The sequence below is a fragment of the Pollicipes pollicipes genome, unplaced genomic scaffold (genome assembly GCF_011947565.3).
Source record: "Pollicipes pollicipes isolate AB1234 unplaced genomic scaffold, Ppol_2.1 Scaffold_6138;HRSCAF=7277_pilon_pilon_pilon, whole genome shotgun sequence".
Taxonomy (NCBI): domain Eukaryota; kingdom Metazoa; phylum Arthropoda; class Thecostraca; order Pollicipedomorpha; family Pollicipedidae; genus Pollicipes; species Pollicipes pollicipes.
In genome coordinates this window covers 35637605-35656928 of record NW_023596818.1, presented here as the reverse complement: position 1 = coordinate 35656928, position 19324 = coordinate 35637605, and the positions used below count along the sequence as shown (strand labels likewise).

At 53.7% G+C, this 19324-nt stretch overlaps 1 protein-coding gene across 1 annotated transcript; it reads left to right on the top strand.

Annotated features, from left to right (window-relative positions):
• The first annotated feature begins 2350 nt into the window (after positions 1-2350).
• LOC119105620 (39S ribosomal protein L15, mitochondrial-like) lies at positions 2351-10651 on the top strand. Its single transcript, XM_037229079.1, has 3 exons — positions 2351-2372; positions 4229-4383; positions 10439-10651. Exons 1-3 carry the CDS (start codon positions 2351-2353, stop codon positions 10571-10573), a joined length of 312 nt encoding a protein of 103 aa, XP_037084974.1. The 3' UTR covers positions 10574-10651.
• The last annotated feature ends 8673 nt before the right edge of the window (positions 10652-19324 follow it).

Sequence of the window (19324 nt, the reverse complement as noted above, 5' to 3'; positions counted from 1 at the left end):
GTTTCCTGAAGTTTTCTGGATAAACCGGTTGATGGATTGTCTTGTACATTTAAGGTCCGGGAATTCGTCCTCCAGACGAGCTCCCCGCCACCCGTTTTTCACGAAACTGGCCTCAATGGTGCGGCGCATTTCCTTCGTGAGAACTGTCGTTGCGCTGCTTAGAAAGCACTTATTGTAGCGGACTGGATGGTAACAAGATTTCGGTGTTAGACTGGATTATAAAACCGAAACAATAACGCGTGTGCTTAATTGTTGGCATACACTTCCCACGTTGTGCCGATTCGCCGTGAAACCTTCCATTGGTGCTGGGAATGAGATTGGCAAAAAAGAAGAATTGAAGCGCTTCATGTAATGCAATGCGATCGCTACATTTCACAAGCTTCTTTTCATTTGTGCCATTTTCTGATTAGGTGTCAACTGGGGCATGACAGGTGAGGATTAGTTTATACGCAGGGAATCCCGGTCATTCTTGGACAGGCCCCATGTGACGTACGCGAATCACGATGCCGGCCGCACCGCCTACACTTAATCAGAAAACTTGAAGGGTTACAGGGGGGGGGGGGGGGGGGTGGGCTTTTTTTACTCATATTACATTTTTTTTACTCTCGACGAATATGACAAAGAGCCAGCAGGCCCGTCGTTTTAGGACGTCACTGCAGTCTAGCTGGCTACGGTTATCATTTATTTTTGGTTGTTATTTTTCCTATCCGATGGCGCATTTGATTACCCGTGTCTTGGATGCAGTGTTATCTGATGTTAAACGCAGCGGGGCGCAGTCAGTGACGTCTCTTGACGTCAGCGAGGCAGGATACATTGACGCCCTATGACGTCACAGCTAGGATTAGTTACAGCACGGATGGAACAATTGCTCGAACTATCGTTCTCGTCTGCCAGACAGCAGGTGAGGATGGTATTCCGAATGATTACTCCATCCGGGATGAATATAACGGTTCCATTCTTCCGTGGAGCTATCGACCGTAGCCTTTGTGTAATGCAGAAACGGCCATGCGGAGAGCGTGATTTCTAGCGCGTGTCGTTAATGCCGCTTAGACGATAGCGGGGGAGGGGGACACAGGACTCGCATTTGCTATGGGTATGCTGTGTCTTTGTGCATATGGATTTGGTGGCCGATTTCGAGGTAGATTACTCAGTGGTGACTTGCGTTGACACACGTAGTCTCTCGTTGAAGGCGGGAGATGGTCTGTCAGTTCGCGTGGGAAGTGGCTGTGCAGTATTCTGCATGACGGGCGTTCGGAGACCAGATCAGTAATAGTCTCACATTGGGAATGCGTACCAGGCCCATCCCTTATAGGTTTTTCGTTGAACCGCCCTTCACAAGGAATTGAATGGGGATGTCCCTAGGTCCCGTGTGATCTCCCGCCAAGTCAACGAAGTTAAGCCAAATTACGTACGTGTTGGGGGACGCACATCATTGTCATTCACGTTGGAAAAATTGATTGGCATTAGCATGTCGCTTGATTAATCTCGCAAACGCCAGATGCATAGTCCAAGTTCCTTACACATTTGAAAGATCCGAAACTCATCCAGCTTTTCAATAGCCGAAACTGAGGGATGGAACCCAATCTTTCCGTAAAACCAGAACGTAGTGACCTGCGAGTGCATTGCGTGATGTGTTCACAAGTGCTCATCGGTATTGTGTTCCGAGACGTATCACTAAAAATTTTCTTCCAGAATCGCTTTCGCTTTTTTTTTGGGGGGGGGGTTAAAGCATTGCAATTCACCTGTCACGTACCTGGAGTACAAGTATCATGTATCATGTACGTATCATGAGAGTACGTATCATGCCAATAAACTTTAGCATTTCAGACGCTGAAGGTCAGTGACGTAGCACTGCATGGCACGGAAACGCCCGCGCAATTCCGTCCGCGAAAATTATTGAAGTCAAAATCATCCGACGAAGTGCGCCGGCAAAACTTGGATGGGGAGTTCGGGACACACGCGACACGCTCCGCTTAACGGATACTAAGAATCCAAAGGCCACCCATGCAGACGGCTGGATATGTGTCCGACAAAAGAGCGCCCCTGGCGGTCATGACTCGGGGGCGGCCAATGTCGCGGAGGGGTGACGGCTCAGGGGTGACGGGTCCGCCGGGTCCGCAGCAGTTCGTTTCAGACGGAGCACGCTCGTGAGGGGGAGCGGAGACGGCGCCCCGCCCTCCCCGCAGTCGTCCCGTTCTGGGCCGGGGGCGCTGGGCAGAATCGGTCTTCGAGTGGGGCGACGAAATGGGCACGTGGAGCGTGGAGTGGCTTTTTGCCTGGCGCCGCGCGGCTGACGTGGTTGGTGGCGGATTTAATCCGGCTGAGATTTGGCCCGATCGATTGGACTGCCATGGCGGCTAAGTGGCTTTACGGTTAGTGTCCTTGTCACAAGATGTCACTGTCGGCTTCCAGACAGCTCGCATGATGGATGCCCCATCTCCTATGAATCGCCTGCTATCTGTAGCAGTGTCCTATTAACGAAAGGCTTGCTGAATGGTCCGATTCATTTTCGGGAAGACGACAATCTAACTGAAGGATTGAATGTTGGCGCGAAATCAGTGTGGGAAAGAACTGGCGCATCTTTTCACGCGGATGTTTCGTCGCGAGGTTGGCGAGTAGGCCGTACGCCCTGCGTTTGGCATCAGTGAGCACTGAAAGTGTCCCACGTTCTGTGGCAGGAAGAATGCAACATTTACACAGAGAACGCCATCTTGCTAATGTTGAAGCATGGCGCGCCGATGTTGCGCAACCGTGCGCAGCATGCAGAAGTCGGCATTCACTGTCTATGTGCGCGGTGAAGATCTGAGTGTAGTTTAGGCCTAATCCACAGCATGGGATGACAATGTCGTCTTGCCTCAAACATTGCTCTTCTCCATTGGCTGTGGTACCCGCTGAGGCTCTCCGTTCTGCTCGAGCATAACCTCGGGCTCCGTCCTCGGTCTGGTCTGCTGACTCCGCCGGCCATGTTCTCGGCGGCGCGGCGCGTTACGCGGCTGGTCGGCCACTCTTCAGCCGGCGCGTTACGCGGCTGGTCGGCCGCACTTCGGCCGGCACGTTACGCAGCTGGTCGATCGCTCTTCAGACGGCACGTTACGCAGCTGGTCGGTCGCTCTTCAGCCGGCACGTTACGCAGCTGGTCGGTCGCTCTTCAGCCGGCACGTTACGCAGCTGATCGGTCGCTCTTCAGCCGGCACGTTACGCAGCTGGTCGGCTGCTCTCCAGCCGGTACGTTACGCGGCTGGTCGGCTGCTCTCCAGCCGGAGCGTTACGCAGCTGGTCGGTCGCTCTTCAGCCCGAGCGTTACGCAGCTGGTCGGCTGCTCTCCAGCCGGTACGTTACGCGGCTGGTCGGCTGCTCTCCAGCCGGAGCGTTACGCAGCTGGTCGGCCGTTCTCCAGCCGGAGCGTTACGCAGCTGGTCGGCCGCTCTAGCCGGCGCGTTACGCAGCTGGTCGGCCGCTCTTCAGCCGGCACCGCTCGTCAGGCCGCGGTGACGGCCCCGCTCGTTAACTGCTGATTGAACCGGCCGCGCTGCCAACTTCGAGCCCTGCAGCTAAGCGGCCATTAGTTTCTGCCCCGCTGCCAGCGGTTCTTGCCGCGATTTGGCCGTGCCGCGTTTGGCTGGATAATGGTGGCGCTGGATTGCACGCACCTTTGGATGGGGACCGAAGTGGGGTTAACCCCCTCCCGCTTGCCCACTCTCCCCGACGCTGCCGGAGCAGGGAGGGCGACCAGTGCCTATCACGTCCGGCGATCCTCAGCCTGTTATGGGGCTTATTGTTTAAGTTTTTCGGAAAGGAGGTGCGTGAGGAGATTTAAAAGGGTTTTCCTGTATAAAACTAATAATTTTGCGAAAGCAACACAGCACACGCATAATTTTGTGTATCTTGAATGAACCGCTCGGCCGAGGGTGATGCGTTTGAAGGCTGAGTTTCAAGTTCTGTTATGTTGTAGATTTTGAGAGTTTTCCCTTATTACCATGCTGGGCTTCTGAGTTATGACCTCGCTCCAGCCTAGACGCCGATAATGAAGAAAGTTCGCTGTACCGAACCTGGCGTAGAACTTTCCAGCCGTCTAAATCAGCACCCACAGCATACGTTCTGCTGCGGGACTGGCCGCGACCCAAGCTCTGGACACTCAATGGATTTGGGTTCGCATCCCGCCACAGCCTCCCTTGTACCACGTCTGAGTTGTGTGACCGACGCCTTTGACGGCCGCTCCGCTCGGCAGGGGTGCCTATCCCGCGGCGGGCGCTGCCGCCGCAGGACGCCGTCGGCTTCTACACGGACCCACGGACGCGCGGCTACCTGGCTGACCCGGAGCAGGTCGCCCGTGACCGGCTCACGCTGGCGCAGAAGTACGGCTACGAGCCCGTCACCGTCCAGGTGAGGTCACGGCTCACGAGGCCCGGCGGGGGCACCGGCCGACTGAAGTACTGTCCAGGTGAGGTCACGGGTCAATGACGCGCCCCTGCAGGGTCACGGTCAGTCGGTGAGCTGTCCAGGTGAGGTCGCGGGTCCATTGGCGCGTCCCTGCGGGGTCACGGGTCAGTCGGTGAGCTGTCCAGGTGAGGTCACGGGTCAACTGACGCGTCCCTGCGGGGTCGCGGGTCAGTCGGTGGGTTGTTTGGGTGAGGTCACGGGTCAACTAACGCGTCCCTGCGGGGTCGCGGGTCAGTCGGTGGGTTTTTGGGTGAGGCCACGGGTCAGCAGACGGTAACGTATCACACCCGCTGTCCCTCCCACAGATTGATATTCGTACGATTTTGGTATATGGTCGTGCTATTATTGGAACAGGAACGTGGTTCACCTCTGAAGCGAGCTTTTGGCCATGTTCGTGACGTCGAACTCCGTCGAAAACTTGGAGCCCCTGTGACACTCCATCTACTTCGACTTCTAAGCAATGCAAGACACCAAACAAACCTCAGCTGGCAAAGCTTCGAACCAGGCGGGCGTCAACAAAACTTCAAACCAGGCCTGTTTTTGCAACATTACTTGCGAACCGTGCGCGGGTTTCGCCAGGTGCTCGGTCATGTGATGTTTGCGGACTACGAGCAACGCAAAGCTAACGAACCATCTGACGCGCGCGCCGCGAGTCCCTCCGCGCAACCGGCCCAGCTGGCGCCGCTCGCTCGCCGCCCTCACCTCACCGTGTCTGAGGCCGGGGCTCCGCCGGCGCCGTCGGCGGCCCGGTACCCGGACCGTTGTGGTGGGAGGCCGCGGCTGGGCCAGCCCCACCGCCCCGCCCCCGGCCGCGGCGGAAGCTGTTGCACGACGCCCCCGAGGGTGACCGAGTCGGCCGGTCCGCGACGAGCAGCCCGCAGAAGTTGGCGCCAGTCATCGGCCATCTGGAACAGCAGTCGGATCGCGCTGAGTGGAGGACGTGTGCGGCGGTGCTCTTCAACTTCAGGATGGCACGCGCTCGACGGGTGTTGGCAATGGTCCCGCTGGTGATCTGAGATCAATTGGAGCGTTTGTGCTCAGTCTCAACGCCTCGGTTATCTGGCACCACTAGGTGCGAAAGTTCTCACATGCGTTCCCCAAGTTTTGGGTAAATTGATTTGACAGGCGAGTTGATGGTTGCGCGTGTAATTATTTCTGACATCGCACCCAACATCTGAACAAGCACCGTGTCGCGGTGCACCGTGGCGTGGCGTTCCAAGCAAGCCACTGAACCAGTCATAGTCGCCAAATGTCAACTCAGGTACTTACGTAAACAGAGGTTTCTTTGCAGGCAAGCGTACAGCGTGCGCGTTCGTGAAATTTGGAAGAATCGAGTAAACTCTTCGGCTAAGACAGGTAGCTTCAGGCTGCGATTTATGCCAAAACTTTCCTAGCTTAACGAAAAATGCATGTCGACGAGAAAACAAGAACGAGATTTCCCTGGCCCATGCAGTCAAATATGCAAAGGCGTGATGGCCTTTTCCCGTATTTGATGAGCCTCCATCACAGCCCACTGCAGAAACAACCGCGCCGCCCATTTGGAGCAGCCAGCAGGCGCGTCTAGCTGATCGGTCGCTTTGTCGTCGGTTCCGCTTCATCGAGCCCGCACCGTCGGCCGCCGGCGCGCCGCCGGTCAGGCTCGCACGGCCGCCGATGCGCTGTTCTTCCGCTCGGCCGGTGCCGCTGCGCCGAGCCCCGCCGCACAAACACGCCTTTGTCAGCGTATCTCGGCCCGACAGCGCTGGCGGCTTCGCGGCGGCTGCGGCCGCGGCGATACGGCTCGGGCGTGGTGGAGCCGCTCTAGAGCCTGCGGCCAGGCACCGGACAGAGCCGCCGCCGCCCCGCTGATTGACGGGACTCCCTCGGCCGGCGCCCTTGGACTGATGCGCCAGCTGATGCCGCCGGACTGGTCCGCGGTTTGATCCAGCTGGCTCCCTGAACCGTGCGCTCTGGTCGCTGAACGGGTCCAGCACGCCTGCCGCTCGGCTCGGCCGCGCTCGTGGTGCGCTCGGGCGACGCGCGCCGGGCGGGCTCAGGGGGGAGCGGGGAGTCCGCTATATCCCCCGGCTGAGACACTGGTCCAGGGGAGCCTTGTGATTGGGCGAGGTCATCTGAATTCCGACCAGCTGAGACCGCCTGATCAGCGAAGACGGCCCCGACTACGGAAGGCGGTCTGATTTAGGAGGCCGTCTGGTCAGGGGAGGTCGTCCAATCAGGGGAGACGGTCTGACAAGGGAGACGGCTTGGTGATGATAGACCGTCGGATTGGAACAGACCGCCTGACTGACTGATGGCATGGTCTCCGTCTGACCTCACCGGCCCCCATCTCCGTTGCCGTCTGCAGCGGCTGTCTCCCCGAACGCCGGCTGTGAGGCGGGTGTGCCGCCCTGAGTCGCCTCCGACACCTGTCTGACGCGGTGAGGGGTGCCGCCGTGCGGAGTTGGCAGTTTGATGGAAGCCTGGCTCTTTGGAGGCGGACGGGCGGGGGTCGCGGCGGTGTGTTCGAAGAGAGTTCTGCTGCGCGTGTGTGTGAAGAGTGAATGGGTGTCATGTAAGCATCGACGTGGGTTAAGCGGTGCATTTGCGTCGTTCTTACTGAAGTGGCGCACAAAGCGTGTTGTGATGCCCACAGAGCGTCTTACAAAAGTCCTGAAAGACCTACTAGCGCGAACTGAAAGCTCTCGTCCTGTTTTTTTAAACAGTTTTAGACGAAAACTAAGTTACGCGATGCTAGTTTAGGCATTTTCAGCCTGCAACTTTCGCCAAATGCTGTTTTATTGAGTGTTGCATTGGCCTTGTTAATTCTTTGAAGCGAACCGAGCAAACAGTGTCCGTTTTGTTTCAGTCGTCAATACCAGAAATTGGTTGCAATTGTTCTTTTGAAAACCCCTGGGGAAATACAGTGTTGTGTGGCGAAATACGCTGGCGTCGGAAGGCGTCCCGACCCAAAAAAAAACTGGAACTGAACTGGAGCTCAGTTCGATTTAGCTGGCAGGTGTCACGGACTCTGCACCATTGTCCAGGGGTAAAGCGTATCGAGACATCTAAATTGAGACACATTTGCTGTCTGTTGAGAAGTTTCACGCTGTTTTGGAAAGTCTTCACAGCGCTCGGGAGTGTCTGCTGGGAAGCCGACCGTCGGAATAGCATCACTCAGTAGTCTGAATTCTGGAGAAGCTTCTATCACACCTGGTCTGTTCGGGGACAATCTTTCAGTTACAGGCTAGGCGGGGGCTCACGGCCGCAGATGCTTGTGCACTCCTGTGGCTTGGCTGACTTTACCGGCGGCCCGGGAAGGTGCTTTGAGCTCTTTTGCCGTCGCTCTCCAGCTTTCCATGAAGCGATGCGTCTTCCTGATGGGCCTTCAGTGGGGCGATGCGTTCTTTTGCCGGGCCTTCAGTGGGGACGATGCGTCCTTCTGCCGGGCCTTCAGTGGGGCGATGCGCCCTTCTGCCGGGCCTCTCTGGCGAAACAGTGAGGCGATGCGTCCCTTTTACCGGGCCTTCAGTGGGGCGATGCGTCCTTCTGCCGGGCCTTCTCTAGCCAAACAGTGACGTTTGAACGCCTTGTTGGTAGAAACCCGCTCAACTTGGGAGGGGGAGGGCATAACACCCCCAAAGAGACACAAAGGTCCCCCCAAGTGTGTTCATCTCTTCCGCGACAACAAGCGCGGGAGAAGGCAAGTGGTGTGTGGGGCACGCGCATTTGTGCGGCCTAAGCTTTCAGCCGGTTTTTAAAAAAGGCGTTCTTCAGATCTTGAACGTGGACGTGTCTTTCAGCTACGTCGCGTTGGATTATGTGAAGGTGAATGTTGGCCATGCAATAGAGCTGCCTCATGCTTGTATTGTACTCGCAGTGGAGCACGTATCTTTTTGCACAAAGCTGGAACCGTTCCTATAGAACAGGGAGGAGGCAGTAAATCTCAATGTGGTTTTCCGCCTCGCCAAGCTTTACCACCGCCAACCACCTCTTAACAAATATGAAATGTTATGTACCTTACAATGACTTCTCATGCCTCAAGGACATTGGTAAACTCGCGTGAGTTTAACACGCATGCAGCTTTTTGGGCCTTTTGGCGTCCCACACTGTGATTGTCGCCGGCGCGGCCCGACGCCAGACCGGTGGCGAAGCTCGAGCCCTCAATTCGACTCGACTTCGGGGGAGGGGGGCTCGATCGACTTGGACGGCGCGCGGCTGTGGGCGAGCGCTCCACCTGCTGAGCTGCGCAAGCCCCCTCCCCCCCCCCCCCCCTGCAAGAAGGCGGCGGCGTCTCGGCAGCGATGGGACGCATTGGCGTCTACGAGCTGTGGCGTCCGATAATGAGGCATTGTACCACGCTTGACGAGGCGCACCTGTTGTGTTGATGTGCATTGGTTAAAGGAATGTTCCACATTTGAAGATAGTGAAGCAAGCATCAGACACGATAAAATAAGCTCGCTTATAACTATTGGTATAGTTTTAAGGGGAAAAGACTGCTCTATAAAGCATAACTTATCTGTTCAGTAAATATGTCTCTCAATACATCATTGTTTGATTATGTTTTGGCACCCTCCGCACCATTGATTGAGGGTCACTTGCCGGCCGTTATTTCTGGAATTCGTGCTCACGAAGGTCAGACATGAAAGAGTTGGCAATTATATTTTGTTGGCCTTGATCGCCGCATGGCTAATGGAATAGCATGATACGAATGGCATTATGCATCATGGACGCCTGGGTGACAACCTTGAAATAGCCTCCCCGAAAGTATATCCACATCCTCGCGGGCGTGTAGCTCAGAAACCAGAGATTTTTAGGTCTTAAGAAGGCCAGGGCTGTGAAGTGCATCGAATGATCTTCAAGATGGCTATTTCAGTTCAAAACCCCACAAAGGTGTGGAGCACTCCTTTAACAGCGTTCTGTCACGAAGAAAGCCAGGCAAACGGATGTGTTGGTCTTCACCTTCTTTGTCAGCGGTGTGGCGCGAGCCGCGGACCCGTACGTACCGAGCACCCGAGCAGCGTTCGGCGGTCCTGGGGCCCGGGTGGGGAGGGAGAGCGTGTGACGCCGGAACGCGGCCGCCGCCGGCACCTCCAGCGACGGCGGCGGCGAGGCGACGCGCTCATGCCAGTGCTGGATGTCGCCTCGCGTATGGTAGAAGTTCAGGCGGTCACCCAGGCTTGTAAGGTGTCGCGACGCGGCGAGCCGGATGTGCTGAGAGACCTGTTTGTGTTAAACGGCGGCGCACGTGTGCGACCCACTCGGCAGAAAAGGCTCCCACACCTCCCAGGGCCGGTACCCAGGCTGTGTTGGTGTTAAACGGCGGCACACGTGTGCGACCCACTCGGCAGGATAGGCTCCCACACCTCCCAGGGCCGGTACCTGGGCCGTGTTTGTGTTAAACGGCGACACAGGTGTGCGACCCACCCGGCAGGATAGGCTCCCACACCCTCTAAGGCCGGTACCCGGGCCGCGTTTGTGTTAAACCGCGACACACGTGTGCGACCTATTCGGCAGGATAGGCTCCCACACCTCCCAAGCCGGTCCTCAGGCCGGTAGGGGACGTTTCGGTTGTCACGCGCCAGCATCGTATGACGCACCGCCAGCTGACATTACATGACACGGCAGCGTTTTGTACGCGCGGTGAGAGCGCACTTATTGAAAGACGGTGCTATTGGTAGCCGTTGAAAATGTGTCCAACTGTGTGTCTTATGGCTTGTGTCTGGGTTTTTTTTATTTTTTCTTAGTTCCTGCACTTTTGACCCGGAGCTGCAATACCCATGCTCCGTATGGCTGTATGGAAGTAACACATACGTACAATACATGCTGACTGTGCGGTGCTGGAGCGGCTGATGGAGCGGTGTAGCTCTGTCCGTCGCGCTGACACAGATACCGCAATAAATATACAAAACGCAGAGATGTCTTCTGTGACAGGCGCTTTCCGGGATGTGGCTTGTCGACAGCGCGTTTGTGAGCGTTAGGCGCCGTGCGCAGCTCTCACCGCTTACCCTCTTCCCGGCAGGAGGGCGTGCTCACCATGCGGAAGGACCCGCGCCAGGTGTTCTTCGGCCTCGAGCCCGGCTGGCTGGTCAGCCTCGCCAGCAAGGAGGTCTGGCGGGTTAAGGACCCCACTATGGTCGAGTACTACCGCGCCTAGACGTTGGCGGCGCAACCTCGGCGTGCTCCTCGTGACGCAAAGCTCCGCCAGTGACCGCGGGCGCCGCCGGGCGAGGTCACGACCTCGGACTGCGTGCCACCGCTCGCCGGGGACCCTGGGGCGTGGTGTCGTGCAGGCCGGTGCTGACGGTACAGCGGCCTGGGGCGGCCTCGGTTGAGCCCTGCTGATTTGTAGTAGCCACGAGCGCTCACGGATGGTTGGCGCGTGCGGGCCGTCGCCGGAGTAATCGTAATGCGTGTGTGGGGTGCGTGCCACGCCAACTGTTTGAGCTTGTGTACCGCTGCACGTGCCGCCAGCCTGGGACTGAGGCCTGGCCAAAGGGCGGCACGGGTGACTGCCTCCGCTCCGGGATAGTGTTGACATTGGCAGGCTCGGGAGCGTGAGGATATATGGTCTACCCTGTACGTAGGCAAATACACAACTGGCCCGTACCTGCTCCACAGATGTTTCCTGTTGAAGTGCACAATGTGAAGTTCTGCGCGGTGCTGGTATCGCTGCTCTGAAAGTAGCGAGCGCATACAACTTTGCAAAGATCCAAGAAGAATCACAACACTTTGTATCAAAACGCCCCTCAGCGTTATACAGGATTTTCGCAGTGTTCTGGTCGTTTGACCTGTCTTGCGGTGGAAAGTAGTGCCAGTGTCATCAGTTTGGTGCCATACCTGCTCGAAACTTTTCTTGGTGGGCTCACGCCATTCGCAGTACTGAATCACGCGTGGTTTCTGAGTTTCTGAAGGCAAAGCTCGTTCAATTTTGTTTAGACTGAAGTAGACCAATTCTCCATCAAAACCCAGCGAATTATAATTGCTTTCAGAATGCATTTGAATCAGCGTCTGGAACATGTATTGTGCGACGTTACGAGCCTCACATTTGTCATTTTTGTGGTGAAAAGGTTTCGGGGCCCAAAAACTGTGTGGGCAGAATATGGAGCGAACGCAACAGCTGTCATGTGCTTGTCGGTTAGGGGCCGGTCCAACGCGCGCTATATAAATGAATGTACTTGCACGAAAGTGCATGCAGTAGACTTTACTTTTGGTCGTACGATTTTCCGCTCTAGTTTCAAGGCGTGAGAAAATAACGTCGTCAGTCGTGCGAGCTGCAGCGGTTTTCTTGACGTTAATCACTTACCGCCCATGCATCGCCAGCGCGTCATCACTCCCTTCACCGAGAGCCATCTGCACCAAGAGCGGGACACCGAGCTCCGCCTCCACATTCGCCGAGTCCTCCCGCAGAATTCCCGCGGCATGCTTGTGGCGCGCGTCCCGTGTGGGGGGTGGGGCTGCCCGCAAGGCAAATTGCTCATCACCGCGGCGGCGGCGGGAGATGCGTCCGGCGACATTCGTCGGGGGCGTGCGGTGGGAAAGGCGCCCGCCCCGGGACCGTCTCCCTCCCCACGGAGAGAGCCAATCTCGTGTCCGTTAGTCGGTGTGGCCGGGCCCCTCCCCCCAGCGGCGCCGGGCCAGCTCAGAATGTGGTCTGACGTGCGCGTGTCCGGTGTTCTTGTTCGTGTCCAAGGGCGTGTGCGTGTCCAATGTTCATACGCATCTTCAGTATCCCTGTGCGTGTCTAGTGTCCCTCCGCCTGTCCAGTGTCTTCGTTCGTTTGTATTGTCCTGATGCATAGCCATTGCTCTTGTGCATATCCAGTGTTCCGATGCACGTCCGGTGTTCCTCGAGTTGTTTGGCTGCGTGTCCATTTGCGTGTACAGTGCTCCTGTGCGTGTATCCAGCATTATTTTGCGCGCTCAGCATTCCGGTGGGTGTCAAGCGTCCATAGCCGCGCTTAAGGCAAACCAACAGAAACGAAAGTTGACAGACTTTCTTGTGATTGCACTGAAGGTCAAGGGTTGTTCGTGCAACGCGTTACAAGTTGTTTCGATTATTTAACACCGGCCCGGATGATGGGTGAATTTCAGCCCCGAAGGTTTTTCCAGAATAGTTGCCGAAAGGCGCGGCTTCGTCACGATAAACTTTGCATAGCTGTGAGCAATTGGATAGGGGCTCTTTTGGTTCACAAAATTAGATGTACATTGTAGGGCTGCTGACCTATGGCAGGTCGAAAGTCAGGTCGTGGCTGTCAGCGAAGACAGTTTCTAGCGAATCGTTCAACTGATGTGACGAGTAGTGGACGAAGCCAGGCATCTCTTAGATAGTTTCTTAGACGATTTAACAATGGAATTTAGGTTTACGCCAAATTTTAGTGTCCTTGGGTCAGATATAAAGGTCAGACCGAGCTCAAAACTACCTTCTTTGTTCTAGAGAACCTCTGGTGAGATCGTTTCTAAGAATTATTTCGATTGTTTTATAACAGGGGCCCCAGCAGAAATATTCCGTTGGCCTCGTAAAGTTTGGAGCGGGTCACTGATCTAAATGATTCTGGTCGAACCTTTTGTATTTAGGACCATACCACCCAGTATATCTTTGACGCTTATTGATATTTGAAAATGAAATCAGTATCGTCGGTGTTTGTTCACCATGACCCAACGATTCAACAAGCTCACTGACCTAAAATGAGTATCAGTGATACTCTGCTTAGAACAGGTATCTGGGTTTAAGGCGGTTGCATCAGGAGGCCTGGAAGCACTTTGGACACCAATCTGTAGGATGACCTCGTTTGATCTTACTTGACCCAAAGGTCATGATTTAGGAGCGCGAAATTTTGATGCATGATTTTAATACAGGCTGACCCATTCTGTAATTTTGGTGTCTCTAGCTCTCCAAGTTGTTGTAATCTCAGAAGGTCAAACTGACCTCCGCCCGAGCGTGTGGTATTTGAACGGCCAGCTGGACGTGTGTTTAAAAAATTGGTAACTTATGTTATATTGTTTGCATTATGTTATAATCAAATACTATATAATAATGCGTTACGTTTTGTTTGAGACGTACTTAAGACGACTTAAACATGTGCGTCTAATGTTTTAAATGCCTTGAACGATCTTTTTTCGAATATGTACATATCGTGTATATGCTCGGAAGGGTATTGTCTTCATACGCATCGTGTACTTTGAATATACACACAATGTGTATATGCTCGTAAAGCTCATTCTCGACAAGCCATTTGGGCGAAGTTCATCGACGAGTTTGTCACGTCGATGGCTTGGTTATACAGAAAAATATGTGTCATGCGACTCCAGCGTCAGTTATGACACATCAGCCCTACGCTGCCATCACGACGGCCTTCTCTCCTCCTCGCTCTCCTGCACAGCGCTGGCTGCGGCGAGTCCGGCCCGCGCCCACGGCCAGGTCTTCCCACTGCGGAGAGCAGGCCGTTGACCGGTCGCGTGATACTGTCGCCGTCCAGTTCGCACACACACACGACCCACATGAAGGGGTCTTCAGACATCCACAGAGTATCCGGCCGCGCCACGGAGGGCACGGAGCATCGCTGCGCTTGCACTCACATGAATTGTGTTCGTATCGTCAACATAAATTCTCGAATCTTTCAGTGGCACGCCAGTCCTTGGATTAAAGTGGCAGAGGTTGTCAACGAGAATCGACAGTTACAGTAAAATCTCGTTTGTTTGAGGAGTTGAAGAGTGTGTGTCGCTTTATCACTGTACCGCATTTGGCACGGTAATTCTTTACTTAATTATTTAATACTGGTGCGAATCCTGCACCCCGGCCCTCTTGTCAGTAACGGACACAGTCCAGTCATAACGTTGCATTTGTCTGGCAACCAAGCCGAATTACACCAGTTCTCAGTTAAAATATCCTCCAGAGGCTCTGCTCGATGGTCACCGCAGCACGAGATTGACGAGTGACGTTATGAAACCCCGTGACTGCAGCGCACCTGCATATGACGTCATCCAGCCCCGTGATAGCAGCACACCTGCATATGACGTCACCAAACCCCGTGACAGCAGCGCACTTGCACATGACGTCATCAAACGTCATGACGGCAGCGCGTCTGCATTTGTCCGCAGCATGCGCCGGACCTCGCCCTTCCCATTCTCTCCAGACGCCGTCAGGCGCCGCCCGCCGGAGGCCGAAGTCCGACGCATGCAGCATGGCGTTCTGATAAAGCCGGGGCTGATATACGCACGAGAAGAGGGCCCCATCTGATTGGAGCTCTTTCGGCTGCTATGCATTACTTAGCATTTCTTCGGGCTTCGCCGTCTCTGCCACGCACACAAAGAGCGCGCCCGCGTCTCGTTTGCATTTCAAAAGAGATCTAACACACGCAGACGCGATGTTTGCGGAGTGCGGAGGAGACGAGGTGTCTGCGAAGTGCGGCGTGCTGCCGAGAAGACTCCGGTGCCGTCTGGCTCCAGAGCGCACCTTCAGCACGGGCGGGGCGGGGGCGCGACCCCCGTCCGCACCGGGACGGGGTGCCGCCGTCGGCTCGGGAAGCGGCCAGCTGTGCCCGCCAGCTGTGTATTCAGCCTGTTGGTTCGGCGGGACGAGTCCAGGTCTCGGGTGGCGCCTCGGCGGAAAAACGTTGCCGCGACTGCGGCGGCGGTCGATCGGGCAGCGGCCGGACGCGACGGAGCGCGCGGCGCGCGGGCGGTCGCGGAGGCGGTGACGGCCGGACCGGCAGCCGGCGCGCGGCACGTCAGCATAGGTGGCTGTCGCCTTCTGTGGCTGTCGGCTATCGTCTGACGTCACCGGTCGTGGCTGACCCGCTCTAATGCCGATCAGCAAAAAGTAAAAATGGCGTCTATGTTTGTGTCCGCTCAAATTGTTGTGACAGAACGCGCGGAAATGGAGGCGGCTTGAAACTAGTGCTTTGCGACACAGTGATATGGCAATAGCCTAGACGTGGCCCTGTCGTGGTGGCCTCATATACTCCGCAAATGGGTCGTCGTCGGCTCGGTTTTTCATCGTTCGTACATCGTACCATGCACACTGTTCGTCACACCACTGGACCCGAGGAAGCCACGTAACTCTCGTGGCGAAGGTAATTCTAGCGACGTTACGTCATGATTGCCTTCTGCACGCCAGGATTGCCTGCGTGGCGCTGCCAAACCAAGGTAACCAGAAACTTTCACCAAGGTAACCAGAAACTTTCATCAAGTAGAGCAGTGCCTTCCATAATATGAAGTGACGAGGATCCCAGTTCCGTTCGCTCTCCACCTGGCTTCTTCCCCGTTCATTCAGATTACCGTCCGAAGATGTTGAAGAGTTATTGCGTGCGCTCTAGCACCGCCGAAAGATGCGTCAGATGATTCAGTGATCTTGATACCGTTTTCTCATTTGGCCGAGAAACTTTTGACATCGATCGCTAAGTTTCCTCATAGACACGCCTCGCTCGTAAGGTATTTTGCGCTTAATTACTTTGCGTGCCAGAGATGGCTGGCATGCAAATATGTGCTGGCAGCCGTATCACGGCTTCTGCTGGTCTACAAGCGTCAAATAATGGCTGCAAAAAGCAAACAAATCCGTCGTGTACCCTGTCGCATCCCAGCCACTGATGGTGTCTTCGTCTGCGCGCATGGGAAACAGAAAGCCTATGGTCTATGACGCCCGTAAAGCTATCCTCAGGGGTTGGGGAAGCACCCGTGCAGTGCGGGTGCAGTGTGGGACAGAGTGGGATTGCGGGTGCAGTGTGGGTGAGGTTGCAGTGTGGATGCGGGTGCAATGTGGGTGCGGGTGCAGTGTGGATGAGGTTGCAGTGTGGGTGCGGATGCCGTGTGGGTGCGGGTGCAGTCTAGGTGCAGTTGCAGTGCAAGTGCAGTGTGGATGCGAGTGCAGTGCAGGCGCAGGGTGAATGTGGGAGCAGTGCGGGTGCCGGCGCAGTCTGAGCGCGGGGGCAGTGCGAGCGCGGGTGCAGTGCGGTGCAGTACAATCTCAACATCACCTCTTCCCCACGTGACACTCAACGGTACGACCATCACTCAAATAGTGCGAGCAGAAACTGACTGGTGGGAGCAGCAGTGCGTTGTGTGACCATGGGGAAAGTGTGGAACGGTACCTGCCAATCTTGCCTGTGCGTCTACCGACTTATGAATGGACATGGAACAAAATTTGTTTTTTTTGTGTGCTGTGGAGTTCAATTTAGCAGCGTAATCTAAAATCCTTTCCGGTTTGGGTTTACAGAGTTGGAACGGACAGTCTGGTGGACTACCTCCTAATTTGACTCTATGCTCAAAATCAAATGTTGTGTGAATTCACCGCAGTGAAAACAATGATGGAATGATGCAAATTTGCTTGTTAGCACACATGACATGTACACTTTCACGACTTGGTAAAAGTACCCTCGATGGTCTCTAAGGAGCAACTCTGTGGGTAACCATTCCATTGTCACAACAAGCTCCTTATTCGAAAGCTTCGAATAAAAAGGTTTCTTGATATTGGTCGAAAAGCAATGTCTTCAAGGTTAAAAGCTTGTGAGCGCTCTTGATGTCGATGCGTTTTATTGTCTTTTGATCGCCTATTGATCTTTAGGCATAGGTTACCGACATAACACCATGTGATCATTATGGCTCTCGATGTTTATTTCTATGGCAAGAAAAAACTAAAATAATGACTAAAGACGTCTTCTTACATTCTACAGCACTGAAGACCATCTGAGCAGGAGATTAGAAACGTTCCGAAGAGCTAACGAACCATGTCAGCCTAGTGGAAGCGACGTTTCCCATGCGTTACCAATCACCATGGGTTTAATGGTAAACTTTACGAAAACGAGATATGCCATGGCCCATGTTGCCGCCCGGCTTCTCTGCCCATGGCCTTAATACAAAATGCGGTAAAATCCCCGAATGCATATTATTTATGCAAAACCTATATGAGCATTAACTGAAATGCATTGTATATATCAACTAGATCCAGTGGTTTACATATGACCTGATAATTTTTCTGTACGCGATTTACTGCAATGCTCGTAAGAACATGTGCACTGTACCACGAGGTCGGTTTTGACAGCCGGTGCGGGAAAATCAATGCCGCTGATAGGCATGACGCTCCTGATTGCGGTTTTCACTGTTCGTCAAAAGCTGCGAGATCTGGCACGGTAGTGGCTCGAAGGTCCATCTTATGAAATTAACTGTTTAACTTTTCTAAATGTGACTTTGGGATGTGTGCCGGAACACAGTCATCCCGGATTTCTTTCTTCTGATTCTGTGGTCATAAGTGGCGTCCATCTTGATCCGCCCATTGTATAGCAGGGGATTTGATAGTTTTTTTTAGGCGGAAAAGCTCGTGTTGGTTTTGAACGATCCAATCCAATAGATGCGTTCAGTCTATGGGAGTGAGGTCAGGAATGTGAATAGGAGCCAGCTATAAAATAAAAAAATTACTGCCACTCTTTGCCAAAAAATAACTCGAGCAAAAAAATTTCCCCGGCTTACCGAGTTTTATAGAGGGTCCCGACACCCGGCGCTAATTTCGCAGGCGGCGACTTTTATTGACTCAAAATCAGCTGTTGCTGATCAGAAGTACCAGATGCTATCGTACCGCAAATAAAAGCCTTTTTTATTTTTACGATGGTCGATCATGCTCATTGAGAACGACAAATAGCTTTTCTTGTAGCAAATTATGTTCAAGAAGTGTATTACGCATGCAATTCATTGTTTTTGTATCGCAGTAGCATTTTAACATCTATATTCGAAACGAATTTCTACCCGAGCGGTTTGCAGTAGTTAAAGGTACAAAAGAAGATATGTCACTCTTTCGAAACTTTCGCGTTTTTTGAGCAGTAGATTTATGCATGAAGCATTCCGAGTCGTGGAAAAAAATAATTGTTTTGCGAAGCCGAATTAGAGTAAGCGTAGCAAATAACTAATTGGTAAAATTAATTACTTGGATGTATGCCCGATCTGAATAAAATAGTACTTTATGGGTAGGCACTTAGGCATCATGGTGTTGTGTTGACGATCTCAGAGTTGCCTTAACGAAGTAATGGAGCAGCGCAGACAACTTCGTGTGAGGGAGTCTGCTCCCGTCTTTGGGAGGCTAGGAAATGGTCATTCAATCCCCTTAAGTTCGCAGTTTATACGCGAGTTTTCAACCGCAAGCATATCATAAGAAATTCAACGGAAACAGGGAAATGCATATTTTGAACGTATCATCCTGTAACTACCTTGGCAAAACATTACGTGAGTTGTTCAGTGCATTAGTGAGGAACATTATTCATATAGATAAGACAGTAGTAATAGCCTTATTCATCGGAGAAAAATCAGGAGAAGCTATTGTACTGCTAAGCTTCTTCTGCTATAGTTTCGATAAAGACATGTTGCCCAAATATCAACCCAACTCCATCTTTATTCTCCTGTTTTTTCTCCGACGAATAAGGCCGTTACTTCTGTCTTATCTTGGCAAAATATTGTGCAGAAATGAGGGGAAGTGGCGTTTGAATTGTGGCATCCTGCGGCAAGTTACCGACCAAGCTGCCATTGATTGAGATGCCATGGCATAAATCCCAGGGCTCGCAGCACCCTGGGACGCACATTGAGAATTTGGAATACACATCATGTAGCCTTAGGAGGAGGCGTTGCCAGGATGGATGGAGGGTTGGCTTGCCCTAATGGGGGCAGCGAGGGGTGAACACCGGGAGGCGTAAATGCAGAGCGTCTGATTTCAGTTCAAGATAGCATATTTTCCTGTAAAATAAGGCGATTCATGGCGAGTTTTTCAGCTTCTGCCAGTCAAATAGTGATGGCCCATATCTCAGCTAGGGAATGGTCTTGTGGATATATAAGGGTAGTCGGGGTATTATTCCCTGTTTACCTTTTTCACCTAACCCATTCGATATTATGGATCTGCAAGTTAACCAACGACTAGAAAGATCATAGTG

Coding starts and splice junctions, on each gene's coding strand:
- LOC119105620 (XM_037229079.1), top strand. CDS start 2,351: ATGGCGGCTAAGTGGCTTTACG. Junction 2,373..4,228: donor GGCGGCTAAGTGGCTTTACG/GTTAGTGTCCTT, acceptor TCCGCTCGGCAG/GGGTGCCTATCCCGCGGCGG. Junction 4,384..10,438: donor ACGAGCCCGTCACCGTCCAG/GTGAGGTCACGG, acceptor TCTTCCCGGCAG/GAGGGCGTGCTCACCATGCG.